This window comes from Mastigoproctus giganteus, chromosome 3 (assembly GCF_048544385.1).
Source record: "Mastigoproctus giganteus isolate SK-2022 chromosome 3, ASM4854438v1, whole genome shotgun sequence".
NCBI classification, from domain to species: domain Eukaryota; kingdom Metazoa; phylum Arthropoda; class Arachnida; order Uropygi; family Thelyphonidae; genus Mastigoproctus; species Mastigoproctus giganteus.
In genome coordinates, this window is record NC_143577.1 from 141,876,118 (window position 1) to 141,896,874 (window position 20,757).

At 38.1% G+C, this 20,757-nt stretch overlaps 1 protein-coding gene across 3 annotated transcripts in view; it reads right to left on the reverse strand.

The window, feature by feature from the left end:
• The window catches only part of LOC150088294 (colorectal mutant cancer protein), a 498,699-nt gene that overhangs the window by 128,415 nt on the left and 349,527 nt on the right, over positions 1 to 20,757 (reverse strand). For all 3 annotated transcript variants that reach the window (XM_090369448.1, XM_090369449.1, XM_090369450.1), the window contains one exon: positions 2,125 to 2,320. In XM_090369448.1, the coding sequence (XP_090225574.1) occupies positions 2,125 to 2,320 (196 nt within the window). The remainder of the gene's footprint in view (positions 1 to 2,124; positions 2,321 to 20,757) is intronic.

The window sequence follows — 20,757 nt, forward strand, 5'->3', positions numbered from 1 at the left end:
GATAGACGTGCGGAAATTTGCCTTTAGCCAGCAGGTGGTCGGTAGGTGGAACAGACTGCCATCCCTTGTGGTGGAGGTTGATAGCCTAAATAAGTTTAAGGCTCAGCTGGACAGTATTTTGAACGAACAGAGGGGTGAAGTGGAAGTGGTTTTTTTTTTTTTTTTTTGGCTGATGCTGCATAAGCTTGCTTTCTTGCATCAAATGCCTCTACTAATGCTAATGCTAATGCTAAATTTTTTTTTTTTTTTTATAATATTTAACTTAACTGAATTCTGCATTGGATATTATCTTCAATAAAAGTAGTTAAAAGTCTCTCCATTTCAATCCGAATAGCCGACCTAACCCTAGTTGCTTACAGTGGAACAGCTGTCTTTCCCGCTGCTAAAATTAATTCTTTATTTTTTTATAATTGTTCTTACAGTTAAACCTGCCAGTCCTAAATTATGGCACACATTTGCTTGTCGTTGATTCGCTTCAAAACGTCTAATTTAATTTTAAAATTCAGTCTTTTTCTTACATTTGTAGCCTTTGTACTGCATCCAGACGTTGCTTTTTCATTCTTATCCGCCATTATTAACTCTTGGAAAATGTAACTGCGTTGGTTGCATTAATTATGATACAATGTTCGAGTAAATTGTCCATTATGCACGATGTCTAATACTTTATTGAGTGATGACTGGACTTCGGATAAATGCATATAATGCAAATATTACAAGCAGTATACTTGATCATATTTTAAAATGTTGATCTCAGAACTGCGTAACAAGTCACTGTACTGCAATTAAATCAGTGTGTGAGAAAATTTCACTAAGCATGGGAAAATTTCTCAAGTCGGCATGGGAAATGTTTTAATGCTGTTTTGCTATTCATTTTCAAGCTATTGACCCCATCAAATGAAACGATTTCGTTAAATATGCCAAAAATGCAATCAGTAAAAGAGCATTATAGTGATTTGTGACAGCGTTATAATCAGATACGGGTTATAATATAAGAACAGCGTTATAGTGAATCAGCGTAAAGCGAACCGCGTTATAACAAGGGCCTGCTGTACAATCCATTTATAAAGGAAGTACTCCCTTCCTTACAAGACTGAGCAGCACTCACAATTTAGTTTCTAAATTCTGAAAGAGAAAAACCTATAGAAATCCATTAAAAAAATAAAGCAGTAGCAGTAAAGTGAAGAAAGTATTGCTGAAAGAAAAGTTTTTTAATGAATGAGTACAAATGTTTACCAGAAAAAAATGGCACAGGAATACTGCATTCCTTTGAGGTGCCGTTTGCAAAAATCTTATTGGCACCCCTCCCCTAAAAAGAATAATAAATAATTGTAGACAATTATTTTAATATATTTCATAATAATCAATGAACACATAAAAAAATACATTTTGTAATTAAAAGCACTACAACTGGGTTCTAACACTTTACAACAAAAAAAAAAAAAAAAAAAAAAAAATATATATATATATTCTTTTTGTCCGCTTGAATTATCTTCAATATTATAGAACATATTATATATATATATCTAATTTATCAGAATATACATCATTCTGTTTCTTATAATTTAAAGCTGAAAAACTTTTCGATGATAATGTAATGGACTGTTAACTTTTCAGTAATGTTTATAGTAAAGGACAGACAAAAAAAATAATCATTCATGCTTTTTTTAACTCTTGAATATTTTAACTTTTTTAAAATTTGTAAACTACTAAACCCTGTATGGCTTCCACTTACTATATGGCAGCTCTGTACGGTACACATTCCACACCATCGTGACATTTCGATATGGAATCTCAGAACATCTATCCTATAGCCAGAAGTTTCAAATGGTAATGACGAGGTGATAGAAATACTGAAATCTGGATATACATGCAGAACAAATTGATCTTTCATCAAATAAAAATGCTTGTACAATCTTGGAATTATGGTATTATGAAGAATGGGAATTACAATGGAAGTTCATTTTAAAGAAATAATATTCAATATACCATTTTTTAAAGTAAAAGTGGCATTATTTTTTTGCATTGCCTTTGTCTATTGTAAAATGCGGCTGATGTTCAATAATACTATAAAATTATATCATGCGTGAATTACAAGATTCTTTATGATTTAATTGAACTGGATACCTGGTAGTATGACTATGTGAAGAGAGATCTTCCCATGGACTAATGTTGCAACCAATTAGTCTACATGCCACACCATAACTTCGATCTAGTTTTTGCAAAAAATGCTTAGCAACATTCTCAGCTGATTTTCTGTTATCTTGTGCCCTTTGCAGAAGAGATGTAACCTCTTCACAGTCATCAGTGTTTGATTCTCTAACTATATAAGGGAAAAAAATACATAAAAAAAATTAACATAATTGTGTTACGTTAGATAACTTTGGTTCTTTTAAATAAAATTATATTCAATGTTTCACATAATACACGCAATTACAGTATAACGATAAAACAATTCACTGTATAGTTTAAGGATAGCTAAGGAATCTACTATTGCATTTTGTGATATGAAAAAACTAGAACCTAACTGAGATTAAATTAAAAAATAACTGGATACTTGGATGCAATAACATAGTAGTAGTGGCATGTGATGCAAGAAAGCAAATGTATGAGCTTATGCAGCATCATCCAAAAAAAAAAAAAAAAATCACACCATTCCCTCCAAATGCCTGTCCAGTTCCTCCTTAAATTTATTCAACATATCAACTTCCACAACGACAGATGGAAGTTTGTTCCAGCAATTAACCACCCGCTGGCTAAAGGCAAATTTCCGCACATCTATTCTACATCTGTCCTTTCTTAATTTGAATTTATGCCCCCTTAGGTTCGTAATCTGAACAAGTGGAAGGATCCCATCAGAATTCAGCGTGCTGAACCTATTCAAGGCCTTATACACCGAAATCAGATCACCGCACAGGTGCCTAGTCTCCTTGCAGAACTTAAGCCTCTCTTGATAAGAGGATCCCTTCATTCCCCTCACCAATCTTGTTGCCCTTCTCTGTACACGCTCAAGTAAATCTACATCCTTCCTAAAATGAGGCTTCCAGACCTGTACACAGTACTCAAGGCGTGGCCTGACCATTGCCTTATACAGAGGGATAATCACCTTCTTTTCCCTGCTAGCAAAATTCCTATATATCATTGACAAAACCCCATGATCTGCCCTGGCAGCCTGTCTGCATTGCTCAGAAAACTTCATATCTGCCTGCACAATTACTCCCAGGTCTTTTTCATTTTCTACCACCTGAAGTGTAGTACCACACAGTTGGTACGTTTCTCTGGGGTTACTTCTACCCATATGCAGTACTTTGCATTTGTCAAGGTTAAACTTCAGTTGCCACTTCTTAGCCCATCTGCCCAAATTATCTAGATCCTGTTGCAGTAGCACACTGCCATTACTGTCATTAACAACCCTGCCAACCTTTGTATCATCTGCAAACTTCGACACTAAGCCTGATATACCTTCATCAATATCATTGATAAATATACAAAACAACAGTGGACCCAACACCGAACCCTGTGGGACTCCACTAATAAAACTTCTTACATTTATTGCAAGCTCACTGTGGAGTTCTTCCTTGGATACTTATTAAATAAATTTAACTCTGTCAAAAACTTACATGGTTCTGGTTGGTTCAAAAAACAATATGAATCATATGAGGCATATGACGCAAGAAAGCAAACTTATACAGCATCAGCCAAAAAAAAAAAAAAAAACCTTCCCATTTCTATCCATTTGTTCCAAATGTTTGTCTAGTTCTGCCTTGAATTTATTTAAGCTATCAACTTCCACAACGACAGATGGAAGTTTGTTCCAGCAATCAACTACCCACTGGCTAAAGGAAATTTTCCACACGTCTATTTGGCAACTGTCTTTCCTCAATTTCAGTTTATGCCCCCTCAGGTTTGTAATCTGAGCAAGAGAAAGAATCGCCTCGGCATTAAGCCTGCTCAATCCATTCAAGGCCTTATACACCTCGATCAGATCGCCTCGCAGGTCTCCTAGTCTCCAGACACTGCAATTTGAAGAACTTAAGCCTTTCTTCATAAGAGCACCCCTTTGTTCTGCTGCCCAGTCTTGTTGCACTTCTCTGTACTCGTTTTTAGTGCAAAGTTAGTGCAATTGCATCATTTCTGTACTTAGCCAATACTTAAGTAGTTATAAATTGGCATCATTAAGTATATCTTGTATTGTGAATACCTTCACGAGTTGCCATAATACTGCACTACCTCAATAAGTAATGCTTTACTATAGGCCAGCGGTTCCCAACCAGTGATTTGCGAACCCCCCCCGGGGGTTTGTGAAAGTCTGCTTAGATTTACATAGATATATTATTGTAAACTACAAAATATAACTAATAATAAACAAGCAAAATAAAATAAATAAAAAGTAAAAATTGACAAAGAAAGAAACCACATCTCCCATTATTCCTGATAATCTTACAGTATATCATGTTAAATACTTTTTTTCAATACTAAATTTTTTTTTTTCATTCTCAAGGATCATTATGTACAGGTTTTTTTTTTTTTTTTTTATAGAACCTATAGTACTTAATACCATGCATGGGTTGAAGGTTGAAAAGTTGAAAGAAAATACTTGTTGACATTAAACTTGAACTTCTGTAGATTGTAATTTTCAGGAAATACTTATGAAGGAAGGATGTTCCAGTAAACGGCAGTTGAATGAATAAATAAGGAAAAAAGAAAAGTTGGTTCTGTGAGTTTGAACTTGGAAAGCAAAATGATGTTGACTGGTTGCAGCATGTGTTCGGACTGCTTTGAAAGTGAGACCAGGGATTATAGAAGCCAATTCAGAAGAACAGTGCCATGCAAGTATCTACAGAAAAGACATGCAACAAAAACAAAGTCTATGAAACAGGGAGTGGAGTGACTCTGTTAGAGATGAGACATTAATTAACCTAACTGCCCTCTTCTGAATGGAATCTAGAAGCCTGAGAGAGTTTTTGGAGGCACCGCCCTAGATGTAGGAACAACATTCCATTGTAGGGCGGATTTGCGATTTCTACAGAGTCAACAACTGTTTGGAAGAAAAGCAATGTGAGAGCAACCCCGTTTATTAGATGCAGAGGAAGCAATATTTGTAATGTGCTTGTACCAAGAGAGAGATCAGAAGTCAGGGTAATGTCCCCAAGATCTTGCCTAAAAATCGGAGCATCATCGAAGGTAAACATAGGAGCAGAAGAATCCTTTTTGCAAGATACAAGACAGGACTGAGTTTTAGAAGGATTGAAATTAAGTTATCTTTGTCCCACTGGAGAATTATCTGGAGATCAGCACTTAAGGATTTGGCAGTGGATACTCGAGAAGTTGCATCTGTTTTTTGCAGGGCAAAATTGTGGAAGGTGGAATGCAATGTACTATCGTCAGCAAAGCTATGGATGGGATTTCCGGTCAATGGAAGAAGGTCATTAATATATGAGAGGAAAAGATTGGGAGAAAGAACTGAACCTTGGGGGGGGACACAAGCATTAGTGGAGAAGTTAGAGACAGAGAGGCATCTACCATCACCTGCAGTGAACGGTCAGGGAGAAAACTGGATACTCCGTTACAAAGAGCAGCTGGCAAACCATAGGATGGAAGCTTATTTAGAAGACCTTAATGCCAAACACGACCAAAAGCCTTTGAAATGTCAAGAGCAATGTTAAATTTGTTAAAAATCTGGTTTATGTTAAATTTATCCATAGATGGACAAATTTAACATAAGCCAGAATATCACCAGTGGATCGACACTGACGGAATCCATACTGGCGATCGTTGATCAGACGGAAGGTTTCTAGGTAGTTTAAGAGTTGGCGGTTAATTGATTTCTCTATTACTTTGGAAAGAGTAGAAGTTTGTTTGTTTGTTTTTTGTTATTTGGTTTTTAGGAGCATTAGCAACTAAGGCCATATTGCTCCGGGATATGCGGTGGTCATTCCCTGACCGGAAAGAGTAGAAGTAATCGCAGTGGGACAATAATTGGATGGAAGGGATTGGTCACCCTTTTTAGGAACTGGCTGGATATGAGCAAATTTCCAGGCAGAAGAAAAAATACCTTTGGAATAAGAAAGTGCAAAAAGACTATACAAAACAGGAGCAAGCTAAGGAGCGCAGGTTTAGAGAACAAGTGGAGAAATACCATCAGGACCTGGAGTTTTCTTAACATCAGGTTCATCAAAATCCTTCTGACATCCTTTTGATGGAAGCCCACAGGAGGCATTGAATGGATTGTACTGGGAATGGTTTGAAGTGATTTACCAAGATCATCTTTATGTTTAGCTGATGTGGCAACAGAACCATCTTGTTTTTTCAGAGGGGGAACAGAGATGGGAAAAAATTGCGGCTAATAGCTTTGGCAAGAGACCAGAATATTTAGCTACCATTTGGACTAAAAGCAAGTTTTCTACAATTAGCCTGTTCGAAATCTAGTTTGCACTGATTAATAACTGCTTTACAAAGTATAAATAATACTTACTAATAATTTTTATTATTATGCAGTGTCGCTTATAAAAACGTAGTACTGAAAATATTTTATAATAAAAATTCAGAAATATTATACGATTTCAGAGAATATAGGCTTAGTGGTTCGCATTAAAAATATTACGTTGAAAGGGGTTTGCGATAAAATATATTACGTTGAAAGGGGTTCGCGATAAAATATATTGCGTTGAAAGGGGTTCGCGAGTCAAAAATGGTTGGGAACCACTGCTATAGGAGAAGACTATTGTGATGGTATCCACTAAGAATAAGAAACAATAGTCTTCTCCTATAGCAAAGCGCTACTTATTCGAGGTAGTGCAATATCATGGCAACTCGTGAAGGTATTCACAATATGAGATATACTTAATGATGCCAATTTATAACTACTTAAGTAGTTGGCTATGTACAGAAATGATGCAATTACACTAACCTGTATGCTAGTTAACTATCTACATAACCCAAGGCTTCAGCCCTAAATTATTTTGGAATTAGAGGTCAGCAACATATGCTAGAAGAAGGCAATGTGATTTCTAAGATGCTTTGGCCTGCTGTGCTGGAATCCTATTAGATGGAGTAGTTAGGATCTGAGTGGCTCTTCTCTTGTTTATTGACTACTATGTGAACTGTTTTCTTGGATCAGTAAAATCAAGGCTATTCAGAACTTAGTGAAGCTAGCTTGAAACATTCCCTTTGTTCCTGTTTAACAGTGTGAATTAGTTTGTAGATTGTTTTTTTTTTGTACTTTAGATGGAATTTGGATTCTGTATGTGAAATGTGCAGCCTTCCATGGTAGAAAGGAAGGCCATGTCACCCATAACCATAACTAGTGTAGTTTCAGTATTCTTTAAAATTAGATTTTGCTTTATGACTTTTTTACATTCATGTGATATTTGCCACATAGCATCTTTAGTTTCTGTATATGGGGAGGGGGCATTTGTTTGAGGGATATTTTCCTATTTGGAAACCATTACTTTTCTACACTATGCCTTCTGATTTTAGCCAATATTCTTTTTTTCTTTTTTCGTTGGCAAAATGCCATGGTATAGAGAAACGGTGTGTGTGTGTGTGTGTGTGTGTGTGTGTGTGTGTGTGTGTGTGTGTGTGTGTGTGTGTGTGTGTGATTTAAAGCTATCTAATCCATAAAATATTGTCTAGATCAGCAGTTCCCAACTCATTACCATGGACCTCATGGGATTGTCATTCTGATTTTTATTTAACTCAAAAAAAAAAAAAAAAGAATAAAGAGAAAATAAAACAATTGTGAATTAATAATATGCAAATTCATCATTAAGAAAGAAAGCATTATTGAATTCATAGTAACTTTTTTGTCACAATGTGTACTAAAAGTACAACTGCTATTGTGAGAATGTCAGTGAAATTTTTTGACATTATATAATAATTGCAAATACTGATATGTTTAAGGACTTAGGTATCCTATTTCGATCTGACCTTCATTTGTCTTCCCATGTTGATCATGTAATATCTCTGACTTCTAAAATTTTTGGATTAATCAAGCGTTCTTCCTATATTTTCAAGAGTGACAAAGTTATCATTCTTCTCTACAAGTAGCTTATATTCCCTATTTTTGATTATTGTGATATTATTTGGTCTGCACAACAGGAATATCTTTCTCACAGACTTGAGAGAATTCAAATTAATTTCATTAAATTCTTATGTTATCAAAATCGCTTTGCTTTTCACCGTCGTAATTATGGAACTCTTGGTGATTGCTTCAGAATCGTTCCTATTCACATTAGACGACAACTCCAATGGTCTCTTTTCGTCTACAATATCATAAACTCTGTTATTGATTCTCCATCTCTTCTTGAACAAATACCTTTATGTTGTTTATTATTTGGTTTTCAGGAGCTGTTGTTGTTGTTGTTATTTGGTTTTTAGGAGCATTAGCAACTAAAGCCATATTGCTCTGGGGATATGCGGTGGTCATTCCCTGACCTTTCCACATCCTCCGTATTTGGTGGGCATGGGCTCAAACCCCAGTCTAATCAAGAAGCGTGTGCTGCGCACTGCTGCTCCTGGCCACCTGGCTACGGAGGCGCCCTAAGATTTTTAGGAGCATTAGCAACTAAGGCCATATTGCTCCGGGAATATGCGGTGGTCCTTCCCTGATCTTTCCACATCCTCCATATTTGGTGGTGACGGGTTGGAACCCCGGTCTAATCAAGAAGCGTGTGCTATGCACTGCTGCTCTTTCCCACCTGGCTACGGAGGCACCCTAAATACCTTTAACTGTACCCCCGTTTGAATTTTCACAATAAAACTAATTTCTCCCTGCCTGTTCCTCCTACTCGACACTTACTTGGTAGTCCTTTGTTTCATTTCCTTCAGGTATTGAATAATTACAACATTGGGTTTACACTTAATCCATCTATGTATATATTTTAATTCCAGTTTTGTATTGATTATGTAACTCACAGCGTTCTCACTATTATTTAGGATCTGTGTGCCCTGTGTGTGAGAAGTCTGTATATAAATAAATAAATTAAATTAATTAAAAAGGCTGGAAATCACTGGTCTAAATAGTTGTGCAACAGCTTATAGATCAAATGGTAATTTCTTTGTGGTAATGAATACAGTAGTACAAGCTTCAGGAGAAGAAATAATTGTGTATTACAAGTTTTCATCGTGGTAAGCAGCTGACTTGAGTCAGCTGCTTACCGTGATGAAATTTAAAGCATGTACCAGGTCCACTAATATGCTTTAAATGGGGGAGGGGAGAAAATCATGGCTGTCACATATTAAACTCAGTAGCTACATCTGTTTTATATGTGAATGGGAACATGGAAGATTTTTTTCCCCATGGTAAATATTTGTAATAGGACTATTTAGGAATATATCCCACTCCCTGATTCTACCTTCCCCACCACTGTACATCAGTTGACCAGCACCACTTACCGCTGCCAACTACTGGTCACAAACAGAAGTGTGATGCGGGTTAGTACTTGCAGTCAGTTGTCCCCGGTGATAGGTGTCAATTACTAATCCCTGGGAATTCTCAACCCTAGCAAACAGTTTAATTGCCTTCCTAAGAGAGGTGACAAGCTCATAGACTAAGGTTAACAGTAGCCACAGGCAGAGGTGGAAATGATTCTTGCACTGCTTCTATTGGAATGAGCAGCAGCCCAGAAAATCAGTTGCTGGGGGTCATGAAACAAGTAAATACATGGGCTGTGTTAGAGTTCGTTCGTTCGTTTTTTTTTAGGAGCATCAGCAACTAAGGCCATATTGCTCCGGGATATGCGGTGGTCATTCCTTGACCTTTCCGCATCCTCCGTATTTGGTGGTGACGGGCTCGAACCCCGGTCTAATCAAGAAGCGCTGCTGCGCACTGCTGCTCCTTCCCACCTGGCTACGGAGGCGCCAGGCTGTGTTAGAGTAACTAAGAGTAAGAACAGGTGCATGTATACGTGCATGTACACCGATACTAGGAGTTTAGTAAATACATTTGATGAATTTGAAGTGCTGGTTAAGACATCCACAAGGTGGATGTTGTTGGGATATCAGAGACTTGGTGCCACTCAGATATAATGGATGCAGAATTGGAATTTGGGGAGTACAATGTGTACAGAAAGGATAGCCAGCATAAGAAGAGAGGAGGAGTTATGCTATTAGTTAAGAAACATATAAAATCTAAGGAAGTGCATCCAGTTGACACAGATGGACATTGCAACAATGTTGAGTCAGTTTGGTGTGACATAAGCACCGGGAAAGCAAAAATGAGAGTAGGAGTTTGTTATAGGTCTAAGAACTCTGACGAGTACAATAAACAATTATACAGAGAAATAGAGTGGGGCAGTAAATCAAAGTGTCCTATAATGGAGGATTTTAACTTCCCAAATATAGACGAACTTGTGGTTGGTCACTCGCACACTAGCAAGGCTTTTGTGGATTTCCTGGATGATTCTTTTCTACAGCAGCATGCTAGAGCAGCAACAAGAGGAGTAACACTCTTGATCTGATTATCAGCAGTGATTATTGATGCATTAAGAATTTACAGATAAAGGAACCACTAGGTAGCAGTGATCACAGTGTACTGATGTGGGATTTACTTAAAGATGTAACTACCATCAGGAGTAAAGGGAAGGGTTTTTGTTTTCGTAAAGGCAACTACAGTGGCCTAGGGGATTTTTTAGGTTCTATACAGTGGGACCAACTGATGATGTTACCAACAGCAAATTCTAAATGGGAAGCATTCAAGGAAGTAATCTTGGAAGCTACTAGGCTTTTTGTTTCAACTAAGAAATACTGCTCTAGGTTCAGGCCTAAATGGATGTCATATGAACTAATGAGACATGTAGCAGAGAAGAAAAATGCATGGGATACACATAAATTATCAGGTGACACAGAAGCCTATGGTAGATACAAACTAGTCTGTAATCAAGTCACAAAGGAGGTTAGGCAAGCAAAGACAGATTATGAAAAATATTTGGCAAAGGATGCAAAGAAAAACAGCTAAGATTTCTTTACCTATATAAAACTCTAAAAGGAAGGGGATGAATCAGATTAGTCCATGTGTTATCAATGGTTTTGACTGTAGATGATCATTCTTATATAGTTGCCGAACTAAATAAATATTTTGCATCTACATTCACACGAGGAGTTGTTCGAGGAGGAGAGGACCATACGTTTATCAAACTCTAACAGGAAGTTAAATGATTTTGTAATAACTGAGAGCAAAGTGGAGGAGAAATTGTTGAAGTTAAACATAAGAAAGGTCCCTTAGGTGTATGGGATCGATTCAGTTGTATTAAAGGAGGCAGCAAAGGAAGTAAGTAAACCCTTAGCCATGATTATGAGAGCATCTTTGGACACAAGAGAGGTTCCCGCAGATTGGAGATGTTCAAATGTATTCCCAATTCACAAAGTGGAATCAAAAGTAATTACACAAGTAATTATAGACCTGTTAGCTTAACATCTGTTCTGGGAAAAAAAAAGGAGTCACTGGATAAAGAAGCACTGCAGGATCATCTAGACAATACTGCAGCAATAATTCAGACATAGTATGGGTTTGTCAATGGAAAGTCTTGTCTGACCAGTTTGAATGGATATTATTATGTGGTCACAAAGGAATTGGATGCAAAAAATAATTCTGATATCATATACTTGGATTTCAGGAAAGCTTTTGATATTGTTGCACATGGAAGACTACTGTACAAATTGGAGAAGTATGGTATTAAGGGCAAGTTGCTACAATGGATAAAAGGATGTTTGAGTGTAAGAAGACAGAGTGGTGGTCAATGGATATTGCTCTACGTGGACTAATGTCATCAATGATGTCCCTCGGGGTTCGGTGTTGGGCCCATTGTTGTTTTGTATATTTATCAATGATATTGATGAAGGTATATCAATCTTAATGTCAAAGTTTGCAGATGATACAAAGGGTGGCAGGGTTGTTAATAACAGTATGCTGCTGCAACAGGATCTGGAAAAGTTGGGTAGCTGGGTTGAGAAGTGGCAACAGAAGTTTAGCAAAGTACTGCATATGGGTAGCAGTAACCACAGAGAAATATACCAACTATGTGGTGTTAAACTCAGGGTAGTGGAGAATGAAAGAGACCTTGGGGTAATTGTGCAGTCAGATATGGAGTTTTCTGACAGTGCAGACAGGCTGCCAGAGTAGGTAATAGGGTCTTGTCAGTGATATACAGGAATTTTGCAAGCAGGGATAAGGAGGTGATTATCCCCTTGTATAAGGCAAAGGTCAGGCCACACCTTGAGTACTGCATACAGGTCTGGAAGCCTCATTTTAGGAAGGATGTAGAGTTGCTAGAACAAGTACAGTGAAGGGAACAAAGGGGTGCTCTTATGAAAAAAGGCTTAAGTTCTGAAAATTGCAGCTTCTGGAGACCACCTGCAAAGCGATCTGATTGAGGTGTATAAGGCCTTGAATGAATTGAGCAGGCTTAATACTGAGAGGATTCTTTCTCTTGCTCAGATTACAAACCTGGGGGGGGGGGGGAGCAAAGATTCAAACTGAGGAAAGACAGTTGTAGAATAGATGTGCAGAAGTTTGCCTTTAGCCAGCAGGTAGCTGATTGCTGGAACAAACTTCCATATGTTGTTATGGAAGTTGACAGCTTAAATAAATTCAGGGCAGAACTAGAGAAACATTTGGAATGTATGGATCACTGAAATGGAAAGGGTCTTCTTTTTTTTTTTTTTTTTTTTGGCTGATGCTGTATAAGCTTGCTTTCTTGCATCATGTGCCACTACTAATGCTAATGCTTGCTGAACTAAAATATGTAAATTAAACTTGTTTAATTTACATATTTTATTCCAAACATGGGCAATTTACCATAAAAAAATCCACACATGCCCCAAGTTAATGAAATCCTTACCATATTTGAAAACAACCATCTGCAGAAATAATAAACTGATATAAACACTAGTAATACATTGGATACACTAGCATTGTATATTAGTATTTACATAATTGATTTTAACTAAATAATACAGATGAAAAACTTAATGTACTGGAGGAATTTCCTCCCCAAAGTGGAGGAAATTCCTCCAGTGTATCCTGTTCATCTACATGAACCAAAGGTATCCTTGGCACACAGTGAGGAGACAGTTCTTTCTCAAGATTTGCCCTCTTCTATCAGTCATGAGAATCCTCAGACAGAAAGAGTCTACAGTTACTACTTCCGCAGCTGCAACTAGACAAAGCAAATGGTTCTGGTTTCTATTCCTCAGGCATGGGATCTCTACAGATTTGTTCAACACTGACAGCGATAATTTAGAGGATTTTTCCTCTATACATCAGGCAATAACTAAGCTTTGAAAAGAAATAGTGTCTCTCCTCAATGGTGATGCTAACCAATTTACCAAAAGTGCTGGTAATTTTGCTCAAAACAAGTGGTCAAATATGAAAACCATTGCAGCTGCATCTATTAATTGATAACGAGACATTATGAGTAATCAATGAAAAATTAAGGTCTAGAAAAACTACTCTTATTAATACCCCCTCCACAAAAGTTACTGATACCTTCTCCACAAAAGTTACTGATACCTTCTCCACAATATCATCTGCCTTTATGCATGCCCCGGTATTAACTTCTTCATTTGCTGATGCCCTTAAGATGTGACTAACATCATATTGTGGTAGCAATTTGAATACTGTCCCAACCTGAAGAGTGAATAAGACTTAGGTTGTAAGTCTAAACTTCAATGATATGTAGTTCTATTCTGTGTAAATGACTCCACTGATCCCAAAATGTGCAATAATGTGAAGAAATTAGTGCCCAAAACTCTCAAAAGTGACTTTAAAATGGTTAGAGTCAAATCTCTCTGCACCATAAGGAATCATGGTCTCATACTCAAAACTACATTAGCATTTGTAGACACATGATGCAAGAAAGCAAGCTTATACAGCACCACCTAAAAAAAAACCCTTCCCATTTCTCCCAGCCAATCACTCCAACAGTCTGTCTACTTCTGCCATGAATTTATTTCTGCCACGTCAACTTCCAAGACAGAAGTTTGTTCCAGCAATCAACCACCGGCTGGCAAAAGGCAAATTTCCACACATCTATTCTACAACTGTCTTTCCTCAATTTGAATTTATACCCCATTGGGTGCGTAATCTGAGCATCTTTCCTAAAATGAGGTCTCCAGACCTGTATCAAGTTGTAGTACTCAAGATGTGACCTGCCCACTGCCTTATACAAAGGCATAATTACCTTCTCAGCCCTGACAGCGCAATTCCTGTATATCATTGACAAGACCCCATGAGTTACTCTTGCACCCCGTCTGCACTGCTCGTAGGACTTCATATCTGACTGTACAATTACCCCCAGATCTTTTTCATTCTCCACTACCCTGAGTGTAATACCATACAGTTGATACGCTACCCTGGGGTTCCAACTACCTATATGTAGTACTTTTCATTTGTCAACGTTAAACTTCAGTTGCCACCTCTCAGCCCATCTGCCCAACTTTTCTAGATCCTGTTGCAGTAGAGTACTGTCATTAACAACCCTACCAACCTTCATATAGCCTGTAAACCTGGACATTAAGCCTGATATATCTTCATCGATATCATTCATAAATACAGAAAACAATAAGAAGCACAACATGGAACCATGGGAGACTATGAAGAGCAGTGTCCATTGATTACCACTCTCTGTCTTCTCCCACTCAACCATCATTTAATCCATTGTAGCAACTTGCCCTTAATGCCATACTCTTCCAATTATACAGTAGTCTTCTAGGTGCAACAGTATCAAAAGCTTTCCTAAAATCATAAAATTTCCTAAAATTTTTTGTGATATCAATATTATTTTTTGCATCCAGTACCGTTGTAATGACATCATAGTATCCAATCAAATTCTTCAGACAAGACTTCTCCGAGAAGGTAAGGAAAGCCTGCACGAGAAGCACGCAAAAGTTCGATGGAATTTACCATTAAAAGTACTTTGCCATAATGGCATTTGTATTGTTGCTCGCTCAGTAAACACAAACAGTGGGTGTTATCGGTCAGGAGTAGAAATTGAATCTCATGGGAGATTGAAACCTTCCCGAAGTGGGGGGGAGGGGTAACCTGACTTTTTTTCTTTAGAATCACTAGTGGACTAGTGGATAAATTGTTTATTAAGAAATGAAAAAAAGAGGCAAAGGAAACCCACGCGAGAAGCACGGCAAACTCAAAAAAGTTTACCGGTGAAACTAAGTTACGAACATTTTTACGACGCCAGAACTTCCAATATGACTCTGTTCGTGATTCTAAAGAAAAAAGGTCAGGTTACCCCCCTTCCACTTCGGGAGGGTTTCAAGCTCCGGTGGGATTCAACTTCTATTCCAGACCGATAACACCCACCGTCTGTTTACCGAGTGAGCAACAATACAAATGCTGGTACAGCAAAGTACTTTTACTGGTAAATTTCGTCGAACTTTTACATGCTTCTCGTGCAGGCTTTCTTTACCTTAGCCGATTTCTCGTCAACAAACCTGTGCTGTCTGAACTATAACTGCAGTATTGTCTAGATGATCCTGCAGTGCTTCTTTATCCAGAAACTCCATTATTTTTCCCAGAAAACATGTTAAACTAACAGGTCTGTAATTACTTGTGTTATTACCTTTTGATCCCCCTTTGTGAATTGGGGATACATTTGAACATCTCCAATCCATGGGAACCTCCCCTGTGTCCAAAGATGCTCTCATAATCATGGCTAAGGGTTTGCTTACTTCCTTTGCTGCCTCCTTGAATACAACTGGATCAATCCCATCCACCTAAGGGACCTTTCTTATGTTTAACTTCAACAATTTCTCCTCCACTTTTCTCTCAGTTATTACAAAATCATTTAGCTCCCTGTTAGAGTTTGATAAGCTTCTGGCCTCCACTTCCCTACAGAATTCCTTATGTGTGAATGTCATTCAGTTTGTTTCATGTAGTTGCTAGACAATACGTCTCACTCTCCATCTTTTACCACTGCAAGTTTGTTCGATTGTGGGATTTACGGTGCAAGGAGAACATGGCCATAATGCACCTAACTATGGTAAAGTTCAATGCATTATTTTTATCAATGTGAATTATGGTTGAAGATTACAGTGCATTACAGAATTGTATCCATTTGAAGAAAGTAGACTTTTGTCCACATGGGGTGTATCTGCTAGGAGATAAGCAATACTCAGGGTGTTCATTGATGAAAATGAGGCAAAGAGAGTTTGTCACTCACTGTTGCAAATGGGAAAATCAATGAGGTATATGTGCTGGACAGCAAGATGGGTGTTGCAGTTTGTGAAATGTGGTGGTTCAGTGGCTGCAAGCAGATAAAGATGTGTCAGGTGTGTGTGTGGCCTATCTGTAACCAGGCTAATACAATTTCATGTCAGTTCTCACGTACAGCGGATTTTGATGGTTTGAGATCCTTTTTTCATACCGAGTAGCGTGTTATTGGGTTGACTCTGCCAGATGTGTTGCCATTGTTCAAGAGATCATTTCTTTATAATGAACTTGTAGTGATATGCAGGTGTAGTAAAGGATTGGTAGCAGTTTTGGCAGCTAAGTCGGCATGTTCCTTTCCAGCATAACCAGGGATCCAACAAAGGAGAACTTGTTTCTTCTGGTTTAACTTAGTCCAAGTATTCCAGATCAGTCTAAGTAAGGGGTTATAATTCTTCATATTCTGTTGTACACCTTGGATAGCACTAATGCAATCTGTATACATAATGCTGTGCAATATGGTTGTTGACAGCTTGTAATTTAAGGCTGAATGTAGCTCTATACTGCACAGACTTCTGCAGTATACAGCTACATTCAGTAGGGAGTTTCTTGGCTATGGTAATGTTGGGAAATAATAATGCTGCTGCAATAACACGACTGTCAGTTATAGACTCATCTGTATAGATTGGCATGTACTCATTATACTGAATTCTCAATGAGGCACATATTTGCATTACATTCTGTTGGAAGAAGGTGTGTTCCCCCCAGGCTGTGAATGAAAGGTTGCACACTGGTATATGATATGTCCAAGGTGGGATTATATGAAAGTTAGAAGGCTGTGTCTTACTAAGTTCCAGTTGCCAGTCAATCTGCAGTGAGTGAAGACGTATCCCAGACGGTGGGTTTATAGGTGGATATGCTCTATAAAGGTTCCCCATTTAGCAGAGAAAAGCCATTCCAAGTGGGTTGGTTTGGATGCCCTTTGAGTTTTGCTGCATAGTTTAGTCAAAGCAGTTGTTGCAGTTACAACAACTGCTTTGACTAAACTATGCAGCAAAGCAGTTGTTGTTGTAGTTACAAGGAGGTTTCATGTGCTTCAGTGTACCTTTGAATCGATGATGTATGGTATGTCCCCAGTGCAAGACGAAGAGCACTGTGGCACACAGGATCAAGCCACAAAGCACTAGGTCTAACAGAGCTATAGGACACTGAACCGTAATCTAAAGGTGACCATATTAATGCTTTTTTTTTTTTTTTTTTTTTTTTTTTGTGGAAGTTGTTGGTGCATCGGCTTCTGTGGCCATAATGCACCTCCCAAGGTTTTTGCAGTACTTTGATCCAAGCCCAAGGCGGGATTCGAACCCGCGACCTTTGGGTTGCCAGACAGGTACTTTACCCACCCGGCTAGCCCGGTCAGCCCATATTAATGCATGGTACAATTAATAGTATTGTGTAATAGTCACCACCCCATGTTGTGCCTGAGAGAACTCTTAAGATACTTAGCTTTTTAAAACAGTAATCTGGAGTGCTTTTATATTAGTATTAGCATAGGCATACGATGCAAGAAAGCAAGCTTATGCAGCATCAGCCAAAAAAACACCCTCCAAATTTCGCTCGTCTATTCACTCCAAATGCTTGTCCAGCTCAGCCTTAAATTTATTTAAGCTATCAATTTCTACAACAAGAGATGGAAGTCTGTTCCAGCTCTCAATTGCCCACTGGCTAAAGGCAAATTTCCAAACATCTATTCTACAACTGCCTTTCCTCGGTTTGAATCTATGACCCCTCAGGTTCTTAATCTGAGCAAGAAGAAGGATCCCATCAGCACTGAGCTTGTTCAACTTGTTCAAGGCCTTATACACCTCAATCAGATCACCTCGCATGTGCCTAGTCTCCAGACACTGCAATTTGTAAGGTGATCTGATTGAGGTATATATGTTCAAGGAAGATGAGGTACTGATCAAATATCGCACCAAGAAAGCGGACACTAGGGAACACTGGTATGATGTGGTTTTCTAGTTATAGTTTCAGATATGGATGTAACCCACATCCATACCTATAGAAGTGTATCCCAATCTTTTTTTGTGCGAGAGGAGAAATTCATTGTTTTGGGACCATTTAGCTATTTTGTTGATGGCATCTTGCAACTGTCTTTCTATCATTCACATATTAGGTGAATGGCAGGCGATAATGGAATCATCAGCATACAGGGTAGTGGGCACTGTGGTAGGTTCTATGTTATTGAATTCATTATTATATTATTATATTAAGGAGCACTGATCCTTGTAGGACCCCTTCTTCCTGGATAAAATTTGAAGATAAATGGTTGCAAACTCTATCTTGAAATAAAAAGTGCAGGAAGTTTCTGATAAACTGTGGTAGATGTCTGCGTAATCCCAGATTGTATAGATTTGGCATTGTATTTGGCAACATGTAACTGCGGATCTTTAACTTTTAGCCCACACGAAGCACAATTTGAAAAGGAGTTTTGCTTCTCCAAACATGAAGTTTGGAGAAGCAAAAAGCTACCCTTGCAATTCTACACAAATGGATGGTGACAGATGAGTTGAAAATGTAAGACCAAATTGTGTTCAATGCGTGGAGTATAGCTTATCGGACATGCATATAAATTTGAAAATATATGTGTTTGGACTTCTCTCAGTTTTTGGTTCAACATATTTCCGCAGTCAAATATTTTCAAACATGAACTATATTAAAAATAAATTAAGAAACTTGTCTGAACAATTCAAGCATGTTTAAAGCTTAGCATGTCTAAAGATGAAAATTACGGCATACTTGCCTGATGTTGAGAGACTTGCTCAATAATTTCAGCAAAAAAAGCCATATTAATTTGTACCTAATTGAATATTTGTTTGTTTTTTCAGTATTAATAAATAATATTTCAAAAAATATATATTTTTTAATAAAACACCTTTCCATTCTATTCCATTTCTTAAAAAACTCTCCCCCCCCTCCTCCCAGCTTGAGCTGAGGTGCAGCTTTTCAGATTCTCTCTTTTTTTTTTAAATAGATCAAAAATGGTTCTTCACTCAAAAAAGGTTGCCGATCCCTGCAGTGTGGTTTAAGTTGTACCAATAATTCTTCTTGGTCAGCATAGCTTATATTTTGGTTATGGGGCAAGTATAATGAGACTATGGTTAAAACCAAGTTAACATTGACTCATGCAACAACTGCCTCAAAGTTTGTTTTTAATGGGATTGGTTTCAAGGGTATCTGATAATTGATTATTAGCACTACCCCTCCATATGCAACTGTTAGGACTGAGTGCAACACGATCTTGCTGATGGATTGGTGTTAGATTGGTTTCCTGTAGACATAAGGTGATAGGGTTATATTGGAAAGATCTTGGATGCTGGTCAAATTGCTACGTAGCCTCTACAGTTTCACTGTAAGTAGGTAAGCATTATTTGGGTTTAGTGGAACCCTTGATTTTTTTTTGAGGGAATGAAGGTTTATATCACTCAAATTTATCTTCGCCTCCTTGGAAAATAAGGTTTCCCTGTATCCATCTCCTTGTTGATGAACGGTTCTGAAATCTATTCATTGTGGTGAAACTATCTTCTGAGTACATGTAGTCTGTTTTGTTTCAGTCAGGAGTGGTAAATACTGTAGTATTCTGCTGTGGAATGGTATCTGGTTGTACTGTAATTGGCATATTTATAGTTTTGCTTTGTTTGCTGTTAGTTTGGTGTGTTGGTACTGCAGAAAATACTGACCTTTCCCATTTGGATAGCAATTTGTTTGTTGATACAGTTGCCTCTTTCCAAATTAAATATAACAGATAGGTCTGAAATACTTTTCTGTTTGGGTAGCAATTAATGTGTGTTTTGTGGTTATTTGGACATAAGTTGGCTTGTTAGTATTTAGGGCTGTTAAGGATTTTTGGCCTCTTGGTAGGTTACATTGTGCTCAGTTTTGTACTGCTGTACCCTTTTTTCACGTTTCCAAAGGGGGGACACTTTGGAATATGCCAGATGTGCTTCTTTGCAGTTAGGACAGTTGTGGTTTGACTGTGCAGTCAGTACTAGTGTGTGCAATGGATCTACATGTGGCACAGGCTGCAGACTGCCTGTTCCTCTGCAGACTGCCTGTGAGTGCCCAAACTTCTAGCTGTTATTTTAGTTTTTAGGAGCATTAGCAACTAAGGCCATATTGCTCCGGGATATGCGGTGGTCATTCCCTGACCTTTCCGCATCCTCCGTATTTGGTGGTGACGGGCTCGAACCCCGGTCTAATCAAGAAGCGTGTGCTACGCACTGCTGCTCCTTCCCACCTGGCTACGGAGGCGCCCCCAAACTTCTAGCACTTGTAGCAATGTAATGGAATGGAATTGAAGTGTAGGGCTCAACTCGGCAGTTAAGATAACCTGCTTTGATCATTATTGGTGGTTTAGGATTGTCAAATGTAAGGATTACATTCCGAGTAGGGACTAGCATATCATCCTTCTTTGTCAGGTTTTCACCTTACACTGATGACTCCATCTCGCAGTTCTAGTTTCAGTTCTTCATCTGACAGATTAACAAGGTCCCATTCAGTGATGACACCTCTCGAAGTGTTCAATAAACGCGTGGTGAAAC